Source organism: Asterias amurensis, chromosome 5 (genome assembly GCF_032118995.1).
Source record: "Asterias amurensis chromosome 5, ASM3211899v1".
NCBI classification, from domain to species: Eukaryota; Metazoa; Echinodermata; class Asteroidea; order Forcipulatida; family Asteriidae; genus Asterias; species Asterias amurensis.
In genome coordinates, this window is record NC_092652.1 from 12,859,817 (window position 1) to 12,881,568 (window position 21,752).

At 38.2% G+C, this 21,752-nt stretch overlaps 1 protein-coding gene and 1 non-coding gene across 8 annotated transcripts in view; one reads left to right on the top strand and one right to left on the bottom strand.

The window, feature by feature from the left end:
* Positions 1-3,736: 3,736 nt before the first annotated feature.
* Positions 3,737-3,819, top strand: Trnal-cag (transfer RNA leucine (anticodon CAG)). Its single transcript has one exon. It is a non-coding gene; the product is annotated as a tRNA-Leu (tRNA).
* A 2,374-nt stretch (positions 3,820-6,193) lies between these two features.
* Positions 6,194-21,752, bottom strand: part of LOC139936975 (CUGBP Elav-like family member 3-A) — a 45,938-nt gene continuing 30,379 nt past the window's right edge. For 3 of the 7 annotated variants that reach the window (XM_071931869.1, XM_071931868.1, XM_071931867.1), the window contains exons 9-13: positions 21,476-21,571; positions 19,544-19,711; positions 17,873-18,052; positions 13,002-13,156; positions 6,194-10,851 (exon numbers count right to left, since the gene is read on the bottom strand). In XM_071931869.1, coding sequence (XP_071787970.1) covers positions 13,029-13,156; positions 17,873-18,052; positions 19,544-19,711; positions 21,476-21,571 — 572 coding nt within the window. In that variant the 3' untranslated portion in view covers positions 6,194-10,851; positions 13,002-13,028. The remainder of the gene's footprint in view (positions 10,852-13,001; positions 13,157-17,872; positions 18,053-19,543; positions 19,712-21,475; positions 21,572-21,752) is intronic. The other 4 variants (XM_071931871.1, XM_071931870.1, XM_071931873.1 and 1 more) reach the window with 3 other exon arrangements.

Here is a 21,752-nt window from a genome sequence, read left to right on the forward strand (position 1 = left end):
ATGGCATCATTATTTTTTCCCAATCAAAGAAAAAGGCATAATACCGTGAAAACTGGTACGAGGAGGATATAATAATGTTTGCATACTTCTTATAAACGAATGAAGGTAATTAGGGCATCAGTTGATATTTGGCATCATTATTTTTTTCCCAACTCAAAGAAAAAGCCACAATTCTTTGAAAACAGGACAGTGGAAACCAAGGCTTCAGCTTTGGATTCGGCTGCAGGCTCCTTCTTCTCGTCTGAAGCCTCGAGCTCTTTAGGCAATCGTACGCGCAGTTGTCAAAACAACCGCGGGACCAAGCAAGCTAGCCGGCTGAGCCGAATCTAGCCCCATAAATCGGTCCAATCCACTCCGTAAGGATACGGAGTAGTCCAATCCACTCCGTAAGGATACGGAGTGGATTGGACCGGACCAGGGGGGGTGGGTAGTCTGGTTCCCTGACCAAAGATTCCTTGACGTCTCTTGTTAAAAATCTTAGGCCGTGTCCGAAACGACGACTTCGGCTACAGCTACGTCTAGATCAGCGCGTCTTCCAGTGTTGAAGAATAGGCAGACGCGCGCGATCTAGCCGTAGCTGTAGCCGAAGTCGCCGTTTCGGACACGGCCTTAAATTCGACAGAGCCTACGGAGATTCTTGGATTCACGGAAGGGGCCGTGCCTGGAACCCGCCACCTATAGCTACGTTGAAAATATCTCATTCTTCTCTCGCGGCGAGCGCTGGTCGAAGCTCTCCATACAAACCTACGCAAACGGCGCGCTGTGTAGTGCCATCATAGAGCTATTCTATGCCATAGATATAGTATACAAATATTGACTGCTTCGAGTGCTATGGTTAAAACTATGACTCCCGGGTGATCCCCGGAGCGGAAAATAGAACGCTACGGGGATCACCGAGGGCGTAATAGTTTTAACCATTGCACGAGTAAAAAGCGGTCAATATTTGTTTTATAACACCCCAAACATTTCTCTAAATACTGTACTATTATTATTATTATTAAGTTACAGACCTGAATGCTACAATCCATGGACGACGCGAATACAGATTGCAAAAACTGTTACTGTGCTGCATGTAGTGTCGTTCAATCCGAAATGGTAACAGACTATTAATTTATCATCCTCGTACACGCAACGGACGTCTGGGTACTGCATGCCGTGTGCTAGTCTTCGGACTAGCGCACGGCAAACCGACGCACTATCACACGGCCGTCGTCTAGCAAAACTTAGACATGTCATGTGATGCGCTCTAAACCAGTGAGCAGGCAGAAGGGGTGTTATAAAATTAAATAACTAGATCGGCCGCGCGTACATACGCGCCATTACCTGTGTAGAAAATAAAATTGTTCGCCATGGACGCGGTAAAAATTTCACGTTCGAAAGGCGACGCGCAAAAATGAACACGGGAGATAGGCCTTTGACGCGCTAAATGTCACGTGCTGACGGCAAAAAGTCACGTGCTGACGGCAACGCACAGAAAATGTACACGGGAGATGGGCAATGGCAGCCCCCATGCCAGAACCTGCGTATTTACGCGCGGCCGATCTAGTTATTCTATTCTATATCCATGGGCATCAATCAGGGGGGGGGGGGGGGGGGTGTGGGGGGGGGACAGGGGGACATGTCCCCCCCACCTTTTGGAGGGTGGGGGACACAATATCAAATGTCCCCCCCCCCCCCCCCACCTTTTTGACCACCTTTATCATGAAGCCCAAGTTTTGCACTGTGTAAGACGAAACCCTGTGTCCCTATATGGGCATTAATCCTGTGGGCAAAGGATGACACAATATCCCCCCTCAAATTGGCCCTAGATTGCATCACAGAGCATCTCAAATGCAAAATTTTCCTGGGCCCTTAATCGGGCCCGGACCCCGAGCGGTAAAAGCTTCTCACACGCATGCTCCATCGTTGACAGATTTGCACCTCCCCCTTGAAAGAGTGGAAGGTACGTGTACCCCCACCCCACCCCATCCCATTTTTCGAAGGGTGGGGGACACGGTATAAAAATTATCTTCAAGTACGCGCTAATCCTCCAATCAGATTGGCAGAATGGGGTGGTGATAAAAACCTATATTGCACGGCTAATATCACTACCATGCGTCTTGTGTGTTCTATGTCACGCACCAAGTTTGCTTGAAGATAAATACGTTATCACACGCGCGCTCGTGGAAATACGGAAAATATAGCGCGTCTGCGTCCCATATCATGGGACGCAGAAGCGCTATATTTTTCCGTATTCCACTCGCGCTTGTGTGATAACTTATAATGTTCCCTGTGTTGTTTTATCATGAAAATCGTGTTTTGCACTGTGGAACTGTGGAGCGCTGGAACACAATATTCACACAGCTCATTGTTCTGTTTCGTTTGCCATTTGGCCGCTAAATGGCCTAAAGATTGCACCACAGAGCACCTAAAAATACAAAATTTTCGCGGGCCCGGACCCATGCCGTAAAGGTTTCACACTCGTACGTGCTCACTCTTTGACAGTATTTCCCCCTAAAACTTGGTTCATAGATCCGCACTTGAAGTTGCTGTCAACCCAACTGCTGCTCACATTTTACAGATGTTTTGTTCCGTTCTGTATGCCTCTTATTGGCCTAAGATTGCACCACAGAGCATCTAGAATGCAAAATTTTCCCGGGCCCTTCAACGGGCCCGGAACCATGCCGTAAAGGTTTTACACTCACGTGCTCACAAAGAGACAGTATTTCCTCCTAAAACTTGGTTCATAGATCCGCACACAACCCAAAAGGTTCTACTGCTGCTTACTTTTTACAGATGTTTTGTTCCGTTCTGTATGCCTCGTATTGGCCTATAGATTGCACCACAGAGCATCTAGAATGCACAAATTTTCCGGGCCCATGCCGTCAAGGTTTCGCATTCGTGAGCTCACTCTTCGACAGATTTTCCCCCTAAAACTTGGTTCATAGATCCGCACTTGAAGATGCCGTCAACCCAAAAGGTTCTACTTTTGCTCACATTTTACAGATGTTCTGTTCCATTCTGACAGATTTGCCCCATAAAACTTGTGTCTTAGGTCTGGTGATGATAGGGATGAAACGCCGTCTGAGCATTAGAATGCAGAACAATGATATAACGAAGCTATAATTAAGTTGCTATTTAGGTACAATAACCATGATAGCAAGAATAGGTGCATCATAACTTGCAATAGGCATTAAATTCCAACATCTGTGAGGGGGAACATCACCCCTCATATTCACTAGATTGCACCAGAGAGCATCTACGGGCTAAAAAAAATCCCGGAACCCTAAAGCGGGCCCCGGACCCAACGCCGTAAATGTTATGTTTCCCCCCCCCCCACCTTTCAAGACGGATTGACGCCCCTGTCTATATCTATGTGTAGTGCACGTCCCGTACATTCCCTATATAAAATTAAAAGATTTCGAATACGTTCTACCCTTTGAATGCAGGCGCGCGGCCGTTGAGACTGCCTGGACGCATCCATTTAATCAAAGGGTGCGTTTATCTCTAAATAGTGTTAATTCACCCAATGTTTACACTAAAAAACATCGTAAATAATTTTTTTTGCATTGCCAACTGCTTCAGTAATTTAATAATTGAATAAGCAACATATATTTAGCGTAAACGACATGTCTTACATATTATGTTTAAGATACAAAGATTCCAACCTGAGGAATAAACATTTCTACAAATCTAATGCGTGTGGGCATAAGATTAGTTACAATATAATATAACATTCTCCAGAAGTGTTCGTATAGTCAGGATGGCCGAGCGGTCTAAGGCGCTACGTTCAGGTCGTAGTCTACTCTGTAGGCGTGGGTTCGAATCCCACTCCTGACATTATTTTTTTTTAAGTGTAAATTTCAATAGTTTGTGCTGAATACGTTTGCAAACAGATCTGTCACCAATAATTTATGCTTTTTTGGTTCTTTTTTTTAAATTTCGTTTATAATAATATGCATTTTCCTTGTCATTTTCCTAGATGTTGCATTTTGTTAAAAGTTTATTTGCAACATTAAAAACATGTATCTATCAATCTATCAATTTCGTTTGAAAATGAATGCTTGTCACTAAATTTCGCCAGTTAGCATTCACTGTTCAACAATAGTCTATAGATCATTTTAATTTCATTGGGACGACAGACTCATTCAATTTTGTAAAAGCCAGCAGTAAGACCTGCGATCAACCAGTAAATTTGAATGAGCAATTATTTTCCCACTTTAAATTCAAATTTAAATTCTATGTGATGTGCTTTCTGCTTCGTAAGTAACAGATACTTTGAGGGAAAACTCAATGTACTCTATAGTTTGTAAGGTGGCTGATCTCAGATCCGCCAACAACTAAACACTTTTTCGGTACGGCGTACTTACGCCCTAAATTATGGCGTTATAACGCCCTATTTTACGACGTTATAGAGCTCTAGCAGGGCCTTATAACGCCCTATACGGCGTTATATCGCCCTAATTTTACGGCATTATAACGCCCTATTAAGGCCCTACTAGGGCGTTATAAAGCCGTAATATAGGGTGTAAAAACGCTGTAAAATTAAGGCATTACAACGCTGTAAAATTAGGGCATTTTGTACAGCACCCAAGCAGATCCTTGCCATTTGATTGGAGGATTGTCCGTCACGTGATAGCTAATAAACTCACCGTGCATTTTTCGTTCCATCCGAAAAGTACTATCACGCCGAGTAAAAACATCACTGCGTGCGCGTGTCTTTGGTAAACGCAGCAGTGTTAACACAATCATGCAAGGCACATACGTTCGGCGTCTGCGTGTCTCAAAATAGCTGGATAGAACGCACATTGTCACTGTTTATCCCAACACTAGGCCGTCCCAAAATAATCGGGTGTAATTTCACAACTGAAATTTGTAGGCCTAAGCTTTTTTTGTTGTTGAAAAGTTGTATCCTCCAATCAAAATGACAAAGATCTACTTGGATGTTATATAAAACAAATAATGAATGTTTTTCATTCCTGCAATAGCGCAAATACTTTCATTCGTTGAAAGATGGAATGTTCCATTCACCTCGGCTCCGCCTCGTTGAATAGAACATTCACCGTATTTATTTCCCAGGCAAGTGGAGCTAGGCCACTAAAGCTTCGTGGAGTGTTTTACTATAAATACCCCAGACAGTTTTGCTACTCCTATTGGTTGAGAGCGCCTGGTGGGTGTGTTTAAACGGTTGATAATGACCAGCTGGAGCTTTTTATAACCGGCTGGCTTCCGCGTGTCGGGTGCATAAGCAAACGCGCGCCAATACTATCACGCAGAACACAATTCATAGCTATCAGTAACAGTGCGTAAAAAGCGCGCGCCATAGCTATCAGTAACAGCGCGTAATAAGCGCGCGCCAGAATTTAGCGCGCGCATAATCTAAGCGCGCGCATTAACCCATGCGTATCACAACGTTTTTGAAAGAAATATTTAAAACCTTGAATTTTCAATTGTGCAAGTGTCTATAATTGTATTTTTTAACGTTTTTTAACAAAAGGTCATTTATGAATGGGAATAAAAGAGTAGTGACTCGTTCTAAAACCTCCATTTAAAACCTTGCAGGGTCGTTGCCGAACGATTAAAGGCCCTCGCCTTCATCACACGGCAACAACCCTGCCGGTTTTAAACGCAGTTAAAGAACTTGTCGCTTATTCCCTATTAATCATAACCTTTAAAATGTTCATATTGATAACACAATCTCCCCTCATGAATGTGGCTACACAAAATGACGTCACTCTTCCTTTCATAAACAGTTATGTACGGAAGGACATACCAAAAAAATAAAAAATACTTTGCCCAGGCGGATTACTATTAGGCCTGCACCCGGGCGGATTACCATTCTGCTGGGTCGGAATACCAAAACAAATATAAACACATACTACCAACAGACATCCTCATTTCACTAGTAATCCTCCCGGGTTAATTAGTATTCTGCCAGAGCGGAAGCGTATTCCTCAAGTACAGAATAGGGCAGAAAACTAATTCGCCCGCGCGGAATAGTTAACCACCAGGGCAGAATAGCACTCCGCCGCATTAGTGGAGCCCAATTTTCGTTTGGTATGTCCTAAATACACTTCCGTAGTATGACTTAATATTTAATTGAATTGAGTTATGATTCAATCAATTTAAGACAAGTTTGTTTTCAACCTTTAAATTTGGCAAATAATACCTTTTAACTACTGAAATGATTGACACGTAGAGTATTATGTACTGTGCTGTGCCCGTGTGCTTTATTTCATTATCTTTATATTCACGATCCTGGAATATGAAATCTTAAATTTTGTATTATTTAATGCAATTAACACTTGTTACCTGTGCTTATCCCTCCCACATCTTAGGAATAACTTTGCCAATTATTAAAAGAAGATGGCAGTTAACACTACAAGCTTGCAACAGGTTGAAGAAAAAAATAGTCTTATTCAGTTAACCACAAAGGTATTTTTGTTCCATCCTTTCATGTGGAACATTGCACTTAAAGGGATAGTAATGTATAACAAAAATTTAAAAAATGAAGTATTTAAAGTTACAGACAAAAGCGAATTTTCTGGCAAGAGATACAAGGCAGATTTTTTGTCTCATAATCTTTCCCAGATGTTGTCATTTATTAACTTGTACTAAAACAAATTGGGTTGACATTCTGTCCTTTTTAGCACATGTCTGGATTACATGACCACCACTTGCCTTTTAAATAAAGGGATTTAGAACCCATCATGAAATCAGACATTAGTCTTCAGATTATTTCACTTTGTATGTGAAAGAACAGCAAAATGAATGAACAGCAACACTAATCATATACATAACCCTACCCATGGGCATCTTGTACTCTTTTAGTTTTAAATTAATACATTTTCTTTCCAATGAATAGTTTAAAATATCATTATCATTTAACTTGTCTTACTAATACTTTAGAATTCATATTTTGCATTAAACTATTTAATCTACCTACCATCTACCAAATTACTCATACAGTTACCCTACTACAATTAATATTTTATCTTAATACTTTTCTACAGTTGTCCTGATATTTGAATTAGTTGAATAATTATAATACTCTTTTCTGCACAATGTAAGAGGGATCTCCATATTCCAGTTCTACTATGTTAAAAAAGTATATAGAGTATCAAAAGCTCTTAGCATAATATCATTATCTAAGTTTTTTTTTTACAAATGAAAACAGTTTCTTTACAAACACAAAATGGCTCCAAATCTAATGAGCAAGAACCAGTGTTTTACAGAGTGATTTTGTGTACAAGCCACCTAGCACATTTCCAAATTACTGGATATAGAACAACACACATGGCTGATTTGACAGGTGTCTGATAATGACATTTAAAATATTACCAAGATAGAAAAAATAGGCCATTGTCATACTAGATGATCTTGTTAGTGTATCTTGGAGTTGGATCAAGTTAATATGTTTAGATCATGTTCAAAAGATCTTCACTGGACATTATTACTTGACATTCTTGCTGCGTTAAACAGCAATGGATTAAATAACAATTACTTAAGTATGACCTGGTCCACAATGTTTGTAAATGTGCAAGAATTGTATACATCAATCACCATACTAAATCACCATCACGATCGTCACAACCACCACCATTAACCATTGAACACTATGGTATCACATGGGCACAAGTTAAGAAGATCACAAACTATATTCACCAGTTAAAAACATGATAGATATGGTGTACCACAACCACCACAACAAAATTCAAAAATTTTCAACATTTAATATATATTTTTTCCAGAATTACATGTGATGTTAAAAAATAAAGGCATATCATTATAAGTCTCTGTCATAATTTAATGTTCAAAGGTTGGTAAAAAATGTTGTATTCAAAGTGAATGGATATGTGTGATCCCATCTCACACTGTGCAGATATAATGCTTAAACTCTAACTGCATTTACCTGTCTACATATAGGTAAATTCCTTTCTCAAGTACTCAATACATAAGTGACTCTAAATTATTTACTTACGTAATAATTCTACAATTGACTAGTTTATTCTTGCTTTCTTTGTGTTTGATGAGAGCTATATAGTGACTGTTGTCCTAGCTAAATGTTAATCTACAAATGAAATTGACATCTTCCAATTTAATATTACTTTGCAATATTTACATGCAAAAAGTCTGCCTACAAGTTCTTTGTTATTGTTATTACTTGTTATTATTTAACGTACATTTAAGAGCTGTATCTATAGTGATCTATCTCCATTATAATAAATAGAACTGTGCTTTTAAATAAATAAGTAATACAAGTCTGTTGAGACTTATTTGATAAATCTTACAACGTACAGTGCTTTTATACTGTGTTATTACACTTTGTGTGCAATGAGGTACATTAATCATGTTACAAACTTAAATAGTCAGTCCAAACAAAGTAATACAATCAAACCTTGTCAATAACAAGCTTGATTCAAGCAGCTTTGGCAGTGATACTGCAATTCATCCATGTGGTTTGAAGACATTTACACAACTACATGGCATTTATCACCACACAATTTAGCTCTTGAGAGAAATTGAATGATAAACATTATTTTGTAATGTTACACACATTTCAAAACAACTACCTTTTCAACAAATAAAATAAAATCAATTATTTTCACTTGTTTTATATTGCTGTTTCAACTCAAACCAAACCTTGATGGAAAATGTGTCAACAAGTTAAACGCTTGCTTTCCCAAACACATATCCGAAACAGCAGACTGCAGTTAAGTACTCAATTGTTCAAAATAGTAATGTAATACTTTTAAGTAGAATAAATTAGTATTTAATAAATATCAATAAATAATTAAACATACAAATAAATAGGAAAGTTTAACAGTGCTTCTAAGTCACCTTGTTTGAGTTGTATTGAAATAAATAATGAAAATGATTAGGTTCAAAGAACGCAATGTCATTTTAATAAGAATTTCAGAAAGTTCTACTTACAGAAAAAAACAATCTGTGGTGCAGATTCGCTCCTCATTCTAATGTTTTACAAAATATCTATGGCTACTTCAAGTATATTTACTGGAATGCAAATTGGTGGTGCTGAATGAGCACCTTTGGTCAAAGTCCAGCACTTACTTTCTAGTTTCTTGTTTACTATATCTATCATTGATTTTTGTATACTACCTAATTTCTTACCAACACTGTTTTAAATGAACGTTTGGCAGTAACATGGTTTCATTAATTCACCAACACACTTTCCAAGTTTGAAAACCAAATATTGCACTTTAAAAATATAAATATTTATAAGCCTGTGGTGGCGTTTCTTGATCAATGCATGCAAAATGCATGTGCATTATTGCAGCACTAGCAAACTACATCCAAACTCCGAAGCCACACTACTACCAAGACATCAAGTGTGGTGTTTTGGATATACAACAAATATTACAAAGTACAATCATGTAGCGTTTTTATTTGCACACATCAAACTGATCCCCCAAACTCCAGTGAATGAAAATTATGCCCACCAAGTAATACTAACTTGAAGGAACAGAATATACTTAGAATGTTATGAATTTCATGAAAGTAATCTGAATACAACTTTTAATTCCTAAATCATTTACTGGGGTTCATAATTAAATGAAGAGAAAGCACTTAGTTGCTGAGAGGTTAACTTCACATAGAGTCTTGAGTTTACAAAACAGTTATTAATGTCTTCACTTTCACATTCAAAGGAACCAATACATACATGTATCTCCAGTCGATTTCTCAGACCAAATCCACTTTTGTAAGTGATTACTTGACAAATTGAAAAATACACCTTGATACATTTGGACATAGTGTGATTCAAAAATGATTTCATACTGATCTTAAAATAAACCACTAATGATACTGACAACAACTTACCCAACCAATTCTACTAAAGTGTGTTATTACGACATGGCACACATCACAAGTGTATCTTAAATTTGGTCATTTTAACCAGGGCACAGAAACATGCATTTTAAAAATAAAGACAGTTTTTAAAAAATATGTATATCATGATGCAAAAAGTGCACCCTGGAATAAAAATCAAAGGATCAAACCAAGCCATCATTCCATTCAATTCAGGGGAAATCTGAATCAAATCTTTGGACGGATGGAATAAAGACATCTATTTGGTTCCAGCTTGGTTAAAAAATACTACAGATTTCATGGCTCTAACATTCAACATCAAACTGGATCCGTGTATAATACTGTCTCAGAAGAACACTCCTTAATATTTGTTATCGTACACAATGTAAGACTCAATAACTATACCAAACATTTTAACAGGACATAGATGTGTACAAATGACAATGCTATCAAAACCAGTCAAATTCAAAACAAAGTGTGAATACAATAAGAATAGGACATTATGTTTCCAGTCAACAACTAAAGGAAATTAATATCTGCATGAAATAATGGATGTGAACAATAGATTTGTTCACTTTTTGTACGACATATCTGTCATCAATAGAATGGAATCAACCAATAATCAGGTCAATATTGGAGCTAAAACTGAAAGAACAAATAAGGGTTGACATCCTAACTATCACTCAACTGACCATCAGGAACATAGGTTCCATTAAACATCTTTATCGTTGGAGGAAAAATAAATTTACTGTTCATCAGCAATGATCATTGCAATTCATGATTGGTTTCAATCAAACAATAAGTTACATTTACAGTTTATTCTGACTTAGTGTGTTTAGTGAAGCTTTAACCCAATTACAAACCTTGTTCGTTTCAAAATAACAAGACAAAATTCAACTTTCACTCCATTTGGAATGCCTTTAACCTGTGTAAGTTGAATTAATGTAATTTGTGTGTGTAGATTCGTTGATACAACTAGCCTTCTCAACAACAGGTGGGCAGGCTTGTGACTATTGACCACATCATCTAAATAGCAGCTCCCACCTAAGAGCAAATTAAATTCAATAAAACAATCCATTACTCATTCAAACAAATTATACTGCATGCAAACGCAAGTTCAAAAGTAATGATATTACATTATTCAAGCATTCAACAAATGTAATGGTTTGGATTATTTGTCACAATTGTTTATAATATCTTAATTTGTTAGGCATTAACATTCCCATGAAGTATGCAATAAACCACCAATGCTAAAACTGAACTATGCCGATGCACTGTAACAATTGCTTCAGATGGTGCCTCACCCTTGATGAAAAGACATAAACAAAGATTTGGTAAATTGTCCACCTAAATAATTATAAACTTTATAAGCCGTTAACTTGATTAACATTAACAATATTCAGAACAATTCCTGTTCTAAAAATTCTGCGATCTTCTGCCAAAATTTCTTTGAATCTATTTTATCACACACAATTGATAGGGTTAAGCTATTTTCTTAAAAACAACAGAAAATTTGTTGTCCTTCATCGTTTCATGAAATTGTAAATTGGGTAGTTTGAATAGGTGTACCAAAGTCAATGATGTACTTAAACTAAAAAGATAACAATTCTAAGAGTTGTCTACAAGTAGTTTTTTTGGAACAATTTAAAGTACACCAAATGATAAGTAAAGAAGCAAAGCTAGTCCCATTATATTAAAAAATACATGTATGCCTGATCATGCTCTCCCAGGAGATTATGAACTTCTCAATTAACATGAAAAACATTTTAAGAGAAAAATTGTAACAGTTTGAATGCACACCTGCTTAAAACAGAACATTGTTTAAAACAAAAAAGAGATGTGCAATACAACTGTCTCCTCAAACTGTTGATTCCTTCAGTATGATGAAAAAAGTGTTTACATTTTAAAAACATGAAAAACATCGACTAAAAGATACCAAAAGACAGTGAAAAGCATCCAATAAAAACCCTCCACAAGTCATGCTTAGTAAAAGCCTTAAACATATCAGTTGCATTATTGCCCACACAATCACAGCATTGCCCATCAACCAAAATTGTGAAAAATAGCCCTTTAAACTATGAACATTCTAGACAGCATGAGGAAGGTACACCATCAAACACCATGAGCAAGACTTGGTTTGGAAAATCAACTATGACTGCCCATGCACAAAGGAACTCTTTCATAGTTAACAAAGATAATCATTATTGAGGATGGTTGATTCAAAAATTATGAAATTCATAGCCATTAGACACAATTCAACTTTGAGGAGAATGACACAAGAACATGGGGTACATGAAGGAAGGTGACAAAACTTCAAAATTGTGTCATATTAATTGAATGATTAATTTCTTGTTTTATAATCTAGTTATCCTACCACACTGCACAAGCTGGTGAAACAAAACTGAATAGTATTGTAAACCATGCTGTAAACTCAACTCTAGCGAAAAGAACACATTTCTGTTTGAGATTTTTATATGTTTTTGGATGACTTGTGACACAGCAAGTGGAAAGAGTAATCACTGGTTCACAGGTCATGTACATGTATAACTTCCAGGGTTTCAGTTGGTCATGCACTTACACCAAAATTTAAAATGACAAACACATTTTTAACTGTGTACAAATTTGGCAAACTGGGTGTAGTTTCAAAAAATCTTCTTTAGAGCTTGGACAGTCACATTCAAAGGGAGAGAATCATAATACTGTTAAAAATGAACCACATGAAACAGTAAAATTGTTACTCACAAAACTGCCAACAGACATTTCCGTACAAATTTCAAATACGGTTGGCAAGAAATACCCACTAAACCACTGAGTTGCAAACTTACTGCATGTAATCAACCCTGGTTCTCATTAATGAACCTGGTTGCTTTAACACGGGTTGCTTTGCACGTCAAATGCAACTAGAGTGTCTCCAAGGACTATGATGTTTGGATATCCTTTTGTACAAGACCAGAATAAGGAAGAAAAATACATTGACTTAATACACTGATAACAAAACTTCTCTAAGCTACATGATAAATTTTCTTAATGTTGATAAAATTGTCAAACTATTTAATCCCACAATACTGGCAAACATAAGTCATGGTCAAGTTTTGATAGTCATATTATCCGAGTTCAAGCCATTCAGCCTAAATGATATTTCATCAATTATTATTAGTTGGTATCCCTGAATAGTATTGATTGTTAGATCTTACCTGTAGAGCTTGGTGATTCAGATAGAGCTAGTAAGGTTTATTGGCATCCTTTGGGCGTTTCAACTGAACCTTAAGACGCTTCATGCCAATCTGAAAACCATTCATAGTTTGGATGGCAGCCTGTGCGCTATTTGGGTTGTCAAAGCTCACAAATCCTGCAGAAATTTATGTATTTACAATACTTCATTACAATACAAACATTTATTCTCACAAAGATAACTTAAACTAGATATGTTTTTGTTGCATAACAAACACAAGGTTTCAGACATATCAAATTAAGCGATTAAGAAATGTATATCATGGTGATGTAATGCAGTATGTTAAATAACTTATTATTATATTACTGTACTATTAATATGCTTTAGAAAGCATCCTGATGTAAAATTTCAAGTTAAAAATGGAAACTGAACCTCTCTTGTGAGGGCACTGTAACAACAATAAGGTGTATTAATTTTGGTTTTTACCCATACACCGATGTGTGTTAGCACTGTATACTCAGTACTTACCCGAGTCCTGTGAAAAAATATCACATGCATGTTACGAACCCACGACCCTTGCAATTCTAGAGCAGTGTCTTACCAACTAGACTACCAAGGTTGCCCGGGAGCTACCGCAACGATACAATTTAACATCTATTATAACAATAAGGTGCTTAGTTTGAGAAAGCTTAGAATTCACTGACAGTTTCATACGGAGGCCCCTGTTCAATGTTGCATTCAATTTTCTAGAGGCATCTTTATGGTGAATAACCTCCTCCAGTCCTAATATAGCGATACGATTGGCTGATGCTAACCTCCCCAGTCCTAATATAGCGATACGATTGGCTGATGCTAACCTCCCCCAGTCCTAATATAGCGATACGATTGGCTGATGCTAACCTCCCCCAGTCCTAATATAGCGTTACGATTGGCTGATGCTAACCTCCCCAGTCCTAATATAGCGTTACGATTGGCTGATGCTAACCTCCCCCAGTCCTAATATAGCGTTACGATTGGCTGATGCCAACCTCCCCACTCCTAATATAGCGATACGATTGGCAGATGCTAACCTCCTCCAGTCCTAATATAACGGTACGATTGGCAGATGCTAACCTCCCCAGTCCTAATATAACGGTACGATTGGCTGATGCTAACCTCCCCCAGTCCTAATATAGCGTTACGATTGGCTGATGCTAACCTCCCCCAGTCCTAATATAGCGATACGATTGGCTGATGCTAACCTCCCCAGTCCTAATATAGCGATACGATTGGCTGATGCTAACCTCCCCCAGTCCTAATATAGCGATACAATTGGCTGATGCTAACCTCCCCCAGTCCTAATATAACGGTACGATTGGCTGATGCTAACCTCCCCAGTCCTAATATAGCGATACAATTGGCTGATGCTAACCTCCCCCAGTCCTAATATAGCGTTACGATTGGCTGATGCTAACCTTCCCCAGTCCTAATATAGCGTTACGATTGGCTGATGCTAACCTCCCCCAGTCCTAATATAGCGTTACGATTGGCTGATGCTAACCTCCCCAGTCCTAACATAGCGTTACGATTGGCTGATGCTAACCTCCCCCAGTCCTAATATAGCGTTACGATTGGCTGATGCCAACCTCCCCACTCCTAATATAGGGATACGATTGGCAGATGCTAACCTCCTCCAGTCCTAATATAACGGTACGATTGGCAGATGCTAACCTCCCCAGTCCTAATATAACGGTACGATTGGCTGATGCTAACCTCCCCAGTCCTAATATAGCGTTATGATTGGCTGATGCTAACCTCCCCCAGTCCTAATATAGCGATACGATTGGCTGATGCTAACCTCCCCAGTCCTAATATAGCGATACGATTGGCTGATGCTAACCTCCCCCAGTCCTAATATAGCGATACAATTGGCTGATGCTAACCTCCCCCAGTCCTAATATAACGGTACGATTGGCTGATGCTAACCTCCCCAGTCCTAATATAGCGATACAATTGGCTGATGCTAACCTCCCCCAGTCCTAATATAGCGTTACGATTGGCTGATGCTAACCTCCCCAGTCCTAATATAGCGTTACGATTGGCTGATGCTAACCTCCCCCAGTCCTAATATAGCGTTACGATTGGCTGATGCCAACCTCCCCACTCCTAATATAGCGATACGATTGGCAGATGCTAACCTCCTCCAGTCCTAATATAACGGTACGATTGGCAGATGCTAACCTCCCCAGTCCTAATATAACGGTACGATTGGCTGATGCTAACCTCCCCCAGTCCTAATATAGCGTTACGATTGGCTGATGCTAACCTCCCCAGTCCTAAAATAGCGATACGATTGGCTGATGCTAACCTCCCCAGTCCTAATATAGCGTTACGATTGGCTGATGCCAACCTCCCCACTCCTAATATAGCGATACGATTGGCAGATGCTAACCTCCTCCAGTCCTAATATAACGGTACGATTGGCAGATGCTAACCTCCCCAGTCCTAATATAACGGTACGATTGGCTGATGCTAACCTCCCCAGTCCTAATATAGCGTTATGATTGGCTGATGCTAACCTCCCCAGTCCTAATATAGCGATACGATTGGCTGATGCTAACCTCCCCCAGTCCTAATATAGCGATACAATTGGCTGATGCTAACCTCCCCCAGTCCTAATATAACGGTACGATTGGCTGATGCTAACCTCCCCAGTCCTAATATAGCGATACAATTGGCTGATGCTAACCTCCCCCAGTCCTAATATAGCGTTACGATTGGCTGATGCTAACCTCCCCAGTCCTAATATAGCGTTACGATTGGCTGATGCTAACCTCCCCCAGTCCTAATATAGCGTTACGATTGGCTGATGCCAACCTCCCCACTCCTAATATAGCGATACGATTGGCAGATGCTAACCTCCTCCAGTCCTAATAGAACGGTACGATTGGCAGATGCTAACCTCCCCAGTCCTAATATAGCGATACAATTGGCTGATGCTAACCTCCCCCAGTCCTAATATAGCATTACGATTGGCTGATGCTAACCTCCCCAGTCCTAATATAGCGTTACGATTGGCTGATGCTAACCTCCCCCAGTCCTAATATAGCGTTACGATTGGCTGATGCCAACCTCCCCACTCCTAATATAGCGATACGATTGGCAGATGCTAACCTCCTCCAGTCCTAATATAACGGTACGATTGGCAGATGCTAACCTCCCCAGTCCTAATATAACGGTACGATTGGCTGATGCTAACCTCCCCCAGTCCTAATATAGCGTTACGATTGGCTGATGCTAACCTCCCCAGTCCTAATATAGCGATACGATTGGCTGATGCTAACCTCCCCAGTCCTAATATAGCGATACGATTTGCTGATGCTAACCTCCCCCAGTCCTAATATAACGATACGATTGGCTGATGCTAACCTCCCCAGTCCTAATATAGCGATACAATTGGCTGATGCTAACCTCCCCCAGTCCTAATATAGCGTTACGATTGGCTGATGCTAACCTCCCCAGTCCTAATATAGCGTTACGATTGGCTGATGCTAACCTCCCCCAGTCCTAATATAGCGTTACGATTGGCTGATGCTAACCTCCCCCAGTCCTAATATAGCGTTACGATTGGCTGATGCTAACCTCCCCAGTCCTAATATAGCGTTACGATTGGCTGATGCTAACCTCCCCCAGTCCTAATATAGCGTTACGATTGGCTGATGCTAACCTCCCCCAGTCCTAATATAGCGTTACGATTGGCTGATGCTAACCTCCCCAGTCCTAATATAGCGATACAATTGGCTGATGCTAACCTCCCCCAGTCCTAATATAGCGATACGATTGGCTGATGCTAACCTCCTCCAGTCCTAATATAGCGTTACGATTGGCTGATGCTAACCTCCCCAGTCCTAATATAGCGATACGATTGGCTGATGCTAACCTCCTCCAGTCCTAATATAGCGATACGATTGGCTGATGCTAACCTCCCCCAGTCCTAATATAGCGTTACGATTGGCTGATGCTAACCTCCCCAGTCCTAATATAGCGATACGATTGGCAGATGCTAACCTCCTCCAGTCCTAATATAGCGTTACGATTGGCTGATGCTAACCTCCCCCAGTCCTAATATAGCGATACGATTGGCTGATGCTAACCTCCCCCAGTCCTAATATAACGATACAATTGGCTGATGCTAACCTACCCCAGTCCTAATATAGCGATCTGATTGGCTGATGCTAACCCCCCCCAGTCCTAAAATAGCGATACGATTGGCCGATGCTAACCTCCCCCAGTCCTAAAAATATTTTTAAAAGACCTAGGTACACAAATGTCTCATTTTGCTTGATCACATCCCAAGTTATCCTTGGCACATGTTTCAGTTCCTTTTAGATTATTTCAGTGTTGTTGGGAACCATGGCATGTCTATCTCCTCACATGGTTATTTGAGCTGATATCAATCCCTTCAGAAGTGCTTCTTCTACAAGCAAACCGCGGCTTCAAAACAATTTGACCCGCTTTTCATTTCGGAAATATGTGTATTTATTGCATATAAAATAACTGATCTCAAGCAAGTTTTCGGCAGATGGCTGAATCCCACCAAAAATCTGTACTACATGTATTGTTGTAAGTTCATCCTAAATGTAAAAAGGCGAGACACATTTTTTAACTTTTGGTTAGTATTGTGGTCTTGCTTTGTAGTTAACTTTACAACATACAGCCGTAAAATGCGCTACAACTGATTTAAATAATTGAATGATCAACAGATAGCCATACCATGGCCACAATGCCACAATGTCAGTGTTGAAAAATAGATTCGCATGTAATATCCTGGCACACGCTTTCTGCAATTCACCAGTTCATTAATTTGTAGCATTATATTTAATTAATTTTTGCACAGGCAATAATACTACTTACCAAAGCATTTACTCTGATTGGTGCATCGGTCAACAAACACCTTGGAGCTTATTACATTGCCAAATGGCAGAAACATCTGCATTAGCTCTGCATCCCCAAACTCTTGAGGCAAGTGGTAGATAAATAGATTGCAGCCTTCAGGTCCAGCTAGAGAAAATCGAACTGGAGACATCACAGAATCTACAATCACCAAACAAAATAAACAAAAGTTACTTACTGGAGAAATCTGTTGAGGCAAAAACAAGAAAACCGTGCAAGAAAAAAGAGGAAAAGATAATAATTATTCCTATAATTTTGAACACAGAAAGTGAAGAAAAGAGAGGAATATCAAAACCAAAAAGAGGAAATCAGCTGAAAAGAGGAAGCCGGAAATAGTGACTACCTAAAAAGATAGCTTGATACTTCTAAAGATAAACATGTCAAAGACTCAGTCTTCAAAGCATAGATTAAGGTAAACTCATGTATAACAACATCCATTGCCAACAAGACTGTACAGAATTGGTGAAGACATCGGCAATAGCTTTTGCTCTACTGACATTTCAATACCTTTTAGTATTATGTTCAATGGCCAAATAGGTTGATTAGTTTTCATTTGGTTTCAATCACATACATGAATACTTTGTGTATCACTTCACCCCCTCCCATAACAAACAACTAGGGATGAAAGATCACAGACAACTGTAACACTGCTTTATCTGACTCTACTCAAAACACAAAATGAGCTAACAATAACGAGGTTCACTACAAATACTTCATCAACAAAAATAGCACAAAATATACACATACTTATCATGTTTGTTTTCTTCATAACTTTTTTATAGAAGATGTTAAATTTGCATCTGGGATAAAGAATATTAATTTTGGTTTTAATGGGTAAAAACCAAAATTCATATAACTTGTTTACTTAAAAATAAAAAATGGGAGTCTGTTTTGGTGTCATTCTATCTACACAGTGTTTAAGTACTGCAAGTATGTACAAGATGTATGACCTGGGATTTTTAAGATGTCATTTCTACAAATATTAGACTTACATTTAGTTATACAAAAATAATGAAGATATCAATGATTTTATGAAGGTGTCAAGTTTTAAGTAAATATGTCCAGAGAATATTCAATCAAAATAAACAGAAAATGCATAGTAGATAAAAAGAAAGAAGAGTAGAGGGCAAAAACAAAAACAGAAACAATAAGGTGTGTAGATTGTCCCTCAACACAAAACAAGCACAAAAGAACTACATTTGTTAGAAAAGACCATAAACTTAAATATTTTTAAGCCTTTATTGTTATAAAGGCGTAACAAATATCTAATTTTCTGGTCTTCTCTAATCTATAATAACTGATGGAAAAGGGGTTCAACATGCACCTATTTGTTACATTACAATAAAAAATAAAAAACATTGTTTGTGGTGATTATTGTAGGACATTCTTTTTTACTAACTATCAAACTTTAAAACTGTTTTAAAATTCCCTAGCTGAAGTAAATCAATTCAACATCTTTACAAGAAATTAGGTCAGATGTAAATCATATCACTGGTCACTCTAACATCAATTTAACATTTCTAGTTAATCGTTTCAAAATAAGTTTAAACGTAACAGCAACATGCAGTACTGTAGGTTTAAGCACATTGCATCCACTGATCTAGCATTCCATAGATTATTAACGAGACATACTGCCAGTTTCAGGTACGTTGTATAAATGTGAATCTTCCTGACGTTGCTCTTTAGTGATGACGGTGGCATACTCACCCTCCCTGGCCTGAGGGGTTTGCATGACTGCTGTTTGCTGAGCTGCTGTTGGGAATCCTTGAGGTAGTTGCCCATAGGCACCAGGATAAGTAGCTACAATCACATACAAAAAGGAGACAAAGTGTACTGTCAACACAATTAAATAAGTACATTATTTTGTTAAAGGTTCAATAATAAATGCTTAACTATTTGTAAAAAAAAATGTTCAATAAAAGTGAAAATCTATGAGTTTTGTATAAATGCTCACGATGCACTTTCATTGTAATTGACAGCATATTAAAGACATCAAATTAAAAGCAAAGGTTTCACCTTTGGTAATCAATTTATTTAAGCATTTCATCACAGCTGATGAATTCACTCTTTCCCATCATGTCATAATTTTAGTCTAAACAGCTCTTCAAAGCGTTTTAAAGCCGTCAGTAAAGAAGGTACTAATAAAGGAGATAGAAATCATTATCTGTTTCACATCCACATTAGTGTGGTGTATCTTATTTGATCTCAATCATTCCTGGCAAGAATATTTTGAAAGTTTAATTCTTTGTCCACTTTACATTTAGAAAGAGACGCTTTACTCTTGCTTTAACAAGTTAACGTTTGAATTTTTAACCAATGTGGATTTTTTTACACAAAACTTAAATGTTTTTGCTAAAATATTAAACACACTAAAAAAGTTCTTGAACTCCACATTTTCATTTTATTTTTTTTGAGTTGATATTGATTTAAAGAGCATGCATGCATGGCAACATTTTGTAACTAGGCTGAAATGTTTAACTTTGTTCGGCTTGATTTGTTAAAACCTCCACAATTCTAAAATTATTGAGTTATTAAATCCTCCAACTTCCACAAATTACACACTTCTTAAGTTTAGATATTAACTGCAGTGTAACATGACAATTAAATATTTAAGTGCAAGAGTGAAATAAAGATGTACATGTACAAACAAATATTTGTTGTTGTCTTATCAAATCATGCACAAATACACATGCTGTTACATGCATAAGGTGAACAAACATGCTTTGTATTAACTAGAAAAGATGATGAGAAATTCATTCTTTAAACGACACAAAATAATAATAAAACGCGATTTCTACTGCATTTCCATTGGACAATTGCAAGTCATATTGTTACTAGCTTAGACCCTGTTTAAGAAACGATGCAATCAATTGTCACATAATTATAATTGATGAAGTATGAACTGTAGTATGAACTGAATTAGAAAGTTTAAAAATGATTGAAAACAAACTGAAGTCTCCTCACTTACAAGGGGATGAGGTTTTCAGATGGAAACTAAAAAGTACCCACATAAAATAGCTGCACCCACCACACACCCCCTACCCAACCTACAACCGCCCCTAAAAAAAGAACCCAAAAGAGACAGAAAGTAGAGTGTGCAATCCTCTAAGTAAAGAGCCAGTTGGTGACGGCTTATTTATAACAGTAATATGCATGTGGTTGTTCACAGAACCCGGGTAAGTACTGAGCATACAGTGCTTACACACATAGGTGTTTAAGGGTAAAAACCAAAATTAATATTCTTTATCTATAAAAACTATTTAAATGCCTATAGAAGAGGACTGAGTGCGTACAACACAAACAGGGAATACTGAGGACTTTCAGCATTGTTACTGCACTTAGTCACTTTCCATGTGAACAACTTACTGATTTATCAGTTCTTACACTGTGTTTGAATAATCAATGCCAAGATGTTTCATACTAAGCACACTGTTATTCTAAATAAAGTAGTACAAAACCACATAATTGCTACATTTTGTCTTGAAAGTCAACCTAATCAGTAATTTAAAGATATCAACTTGTAGTGTTGTATACACTTTTCTTAATATGTGAATGTTTCATTACCAGCATACTGTTGCATTCCAGTGTAGGCCTGCTGCAATGGGTCAGTAGTAGCTGCAGCAGCAGCAGCAGCAGCAGCAGCAGCAGCAGATGCTTGAGCTGAAAGCAAAGTTGATTAATACAAATATTATGGAATAATGAAGGTCAGAATGATAAGCTGGACAATTTATGTAGATTAACAAAATCAGTTAATCTACAATGTCATTTCTGAGTGGCTTAGTACTGCTACCGCGTTAATCTACAATGTCATTTCTGAGTGGCTTAGTACTGCTACCGCGTT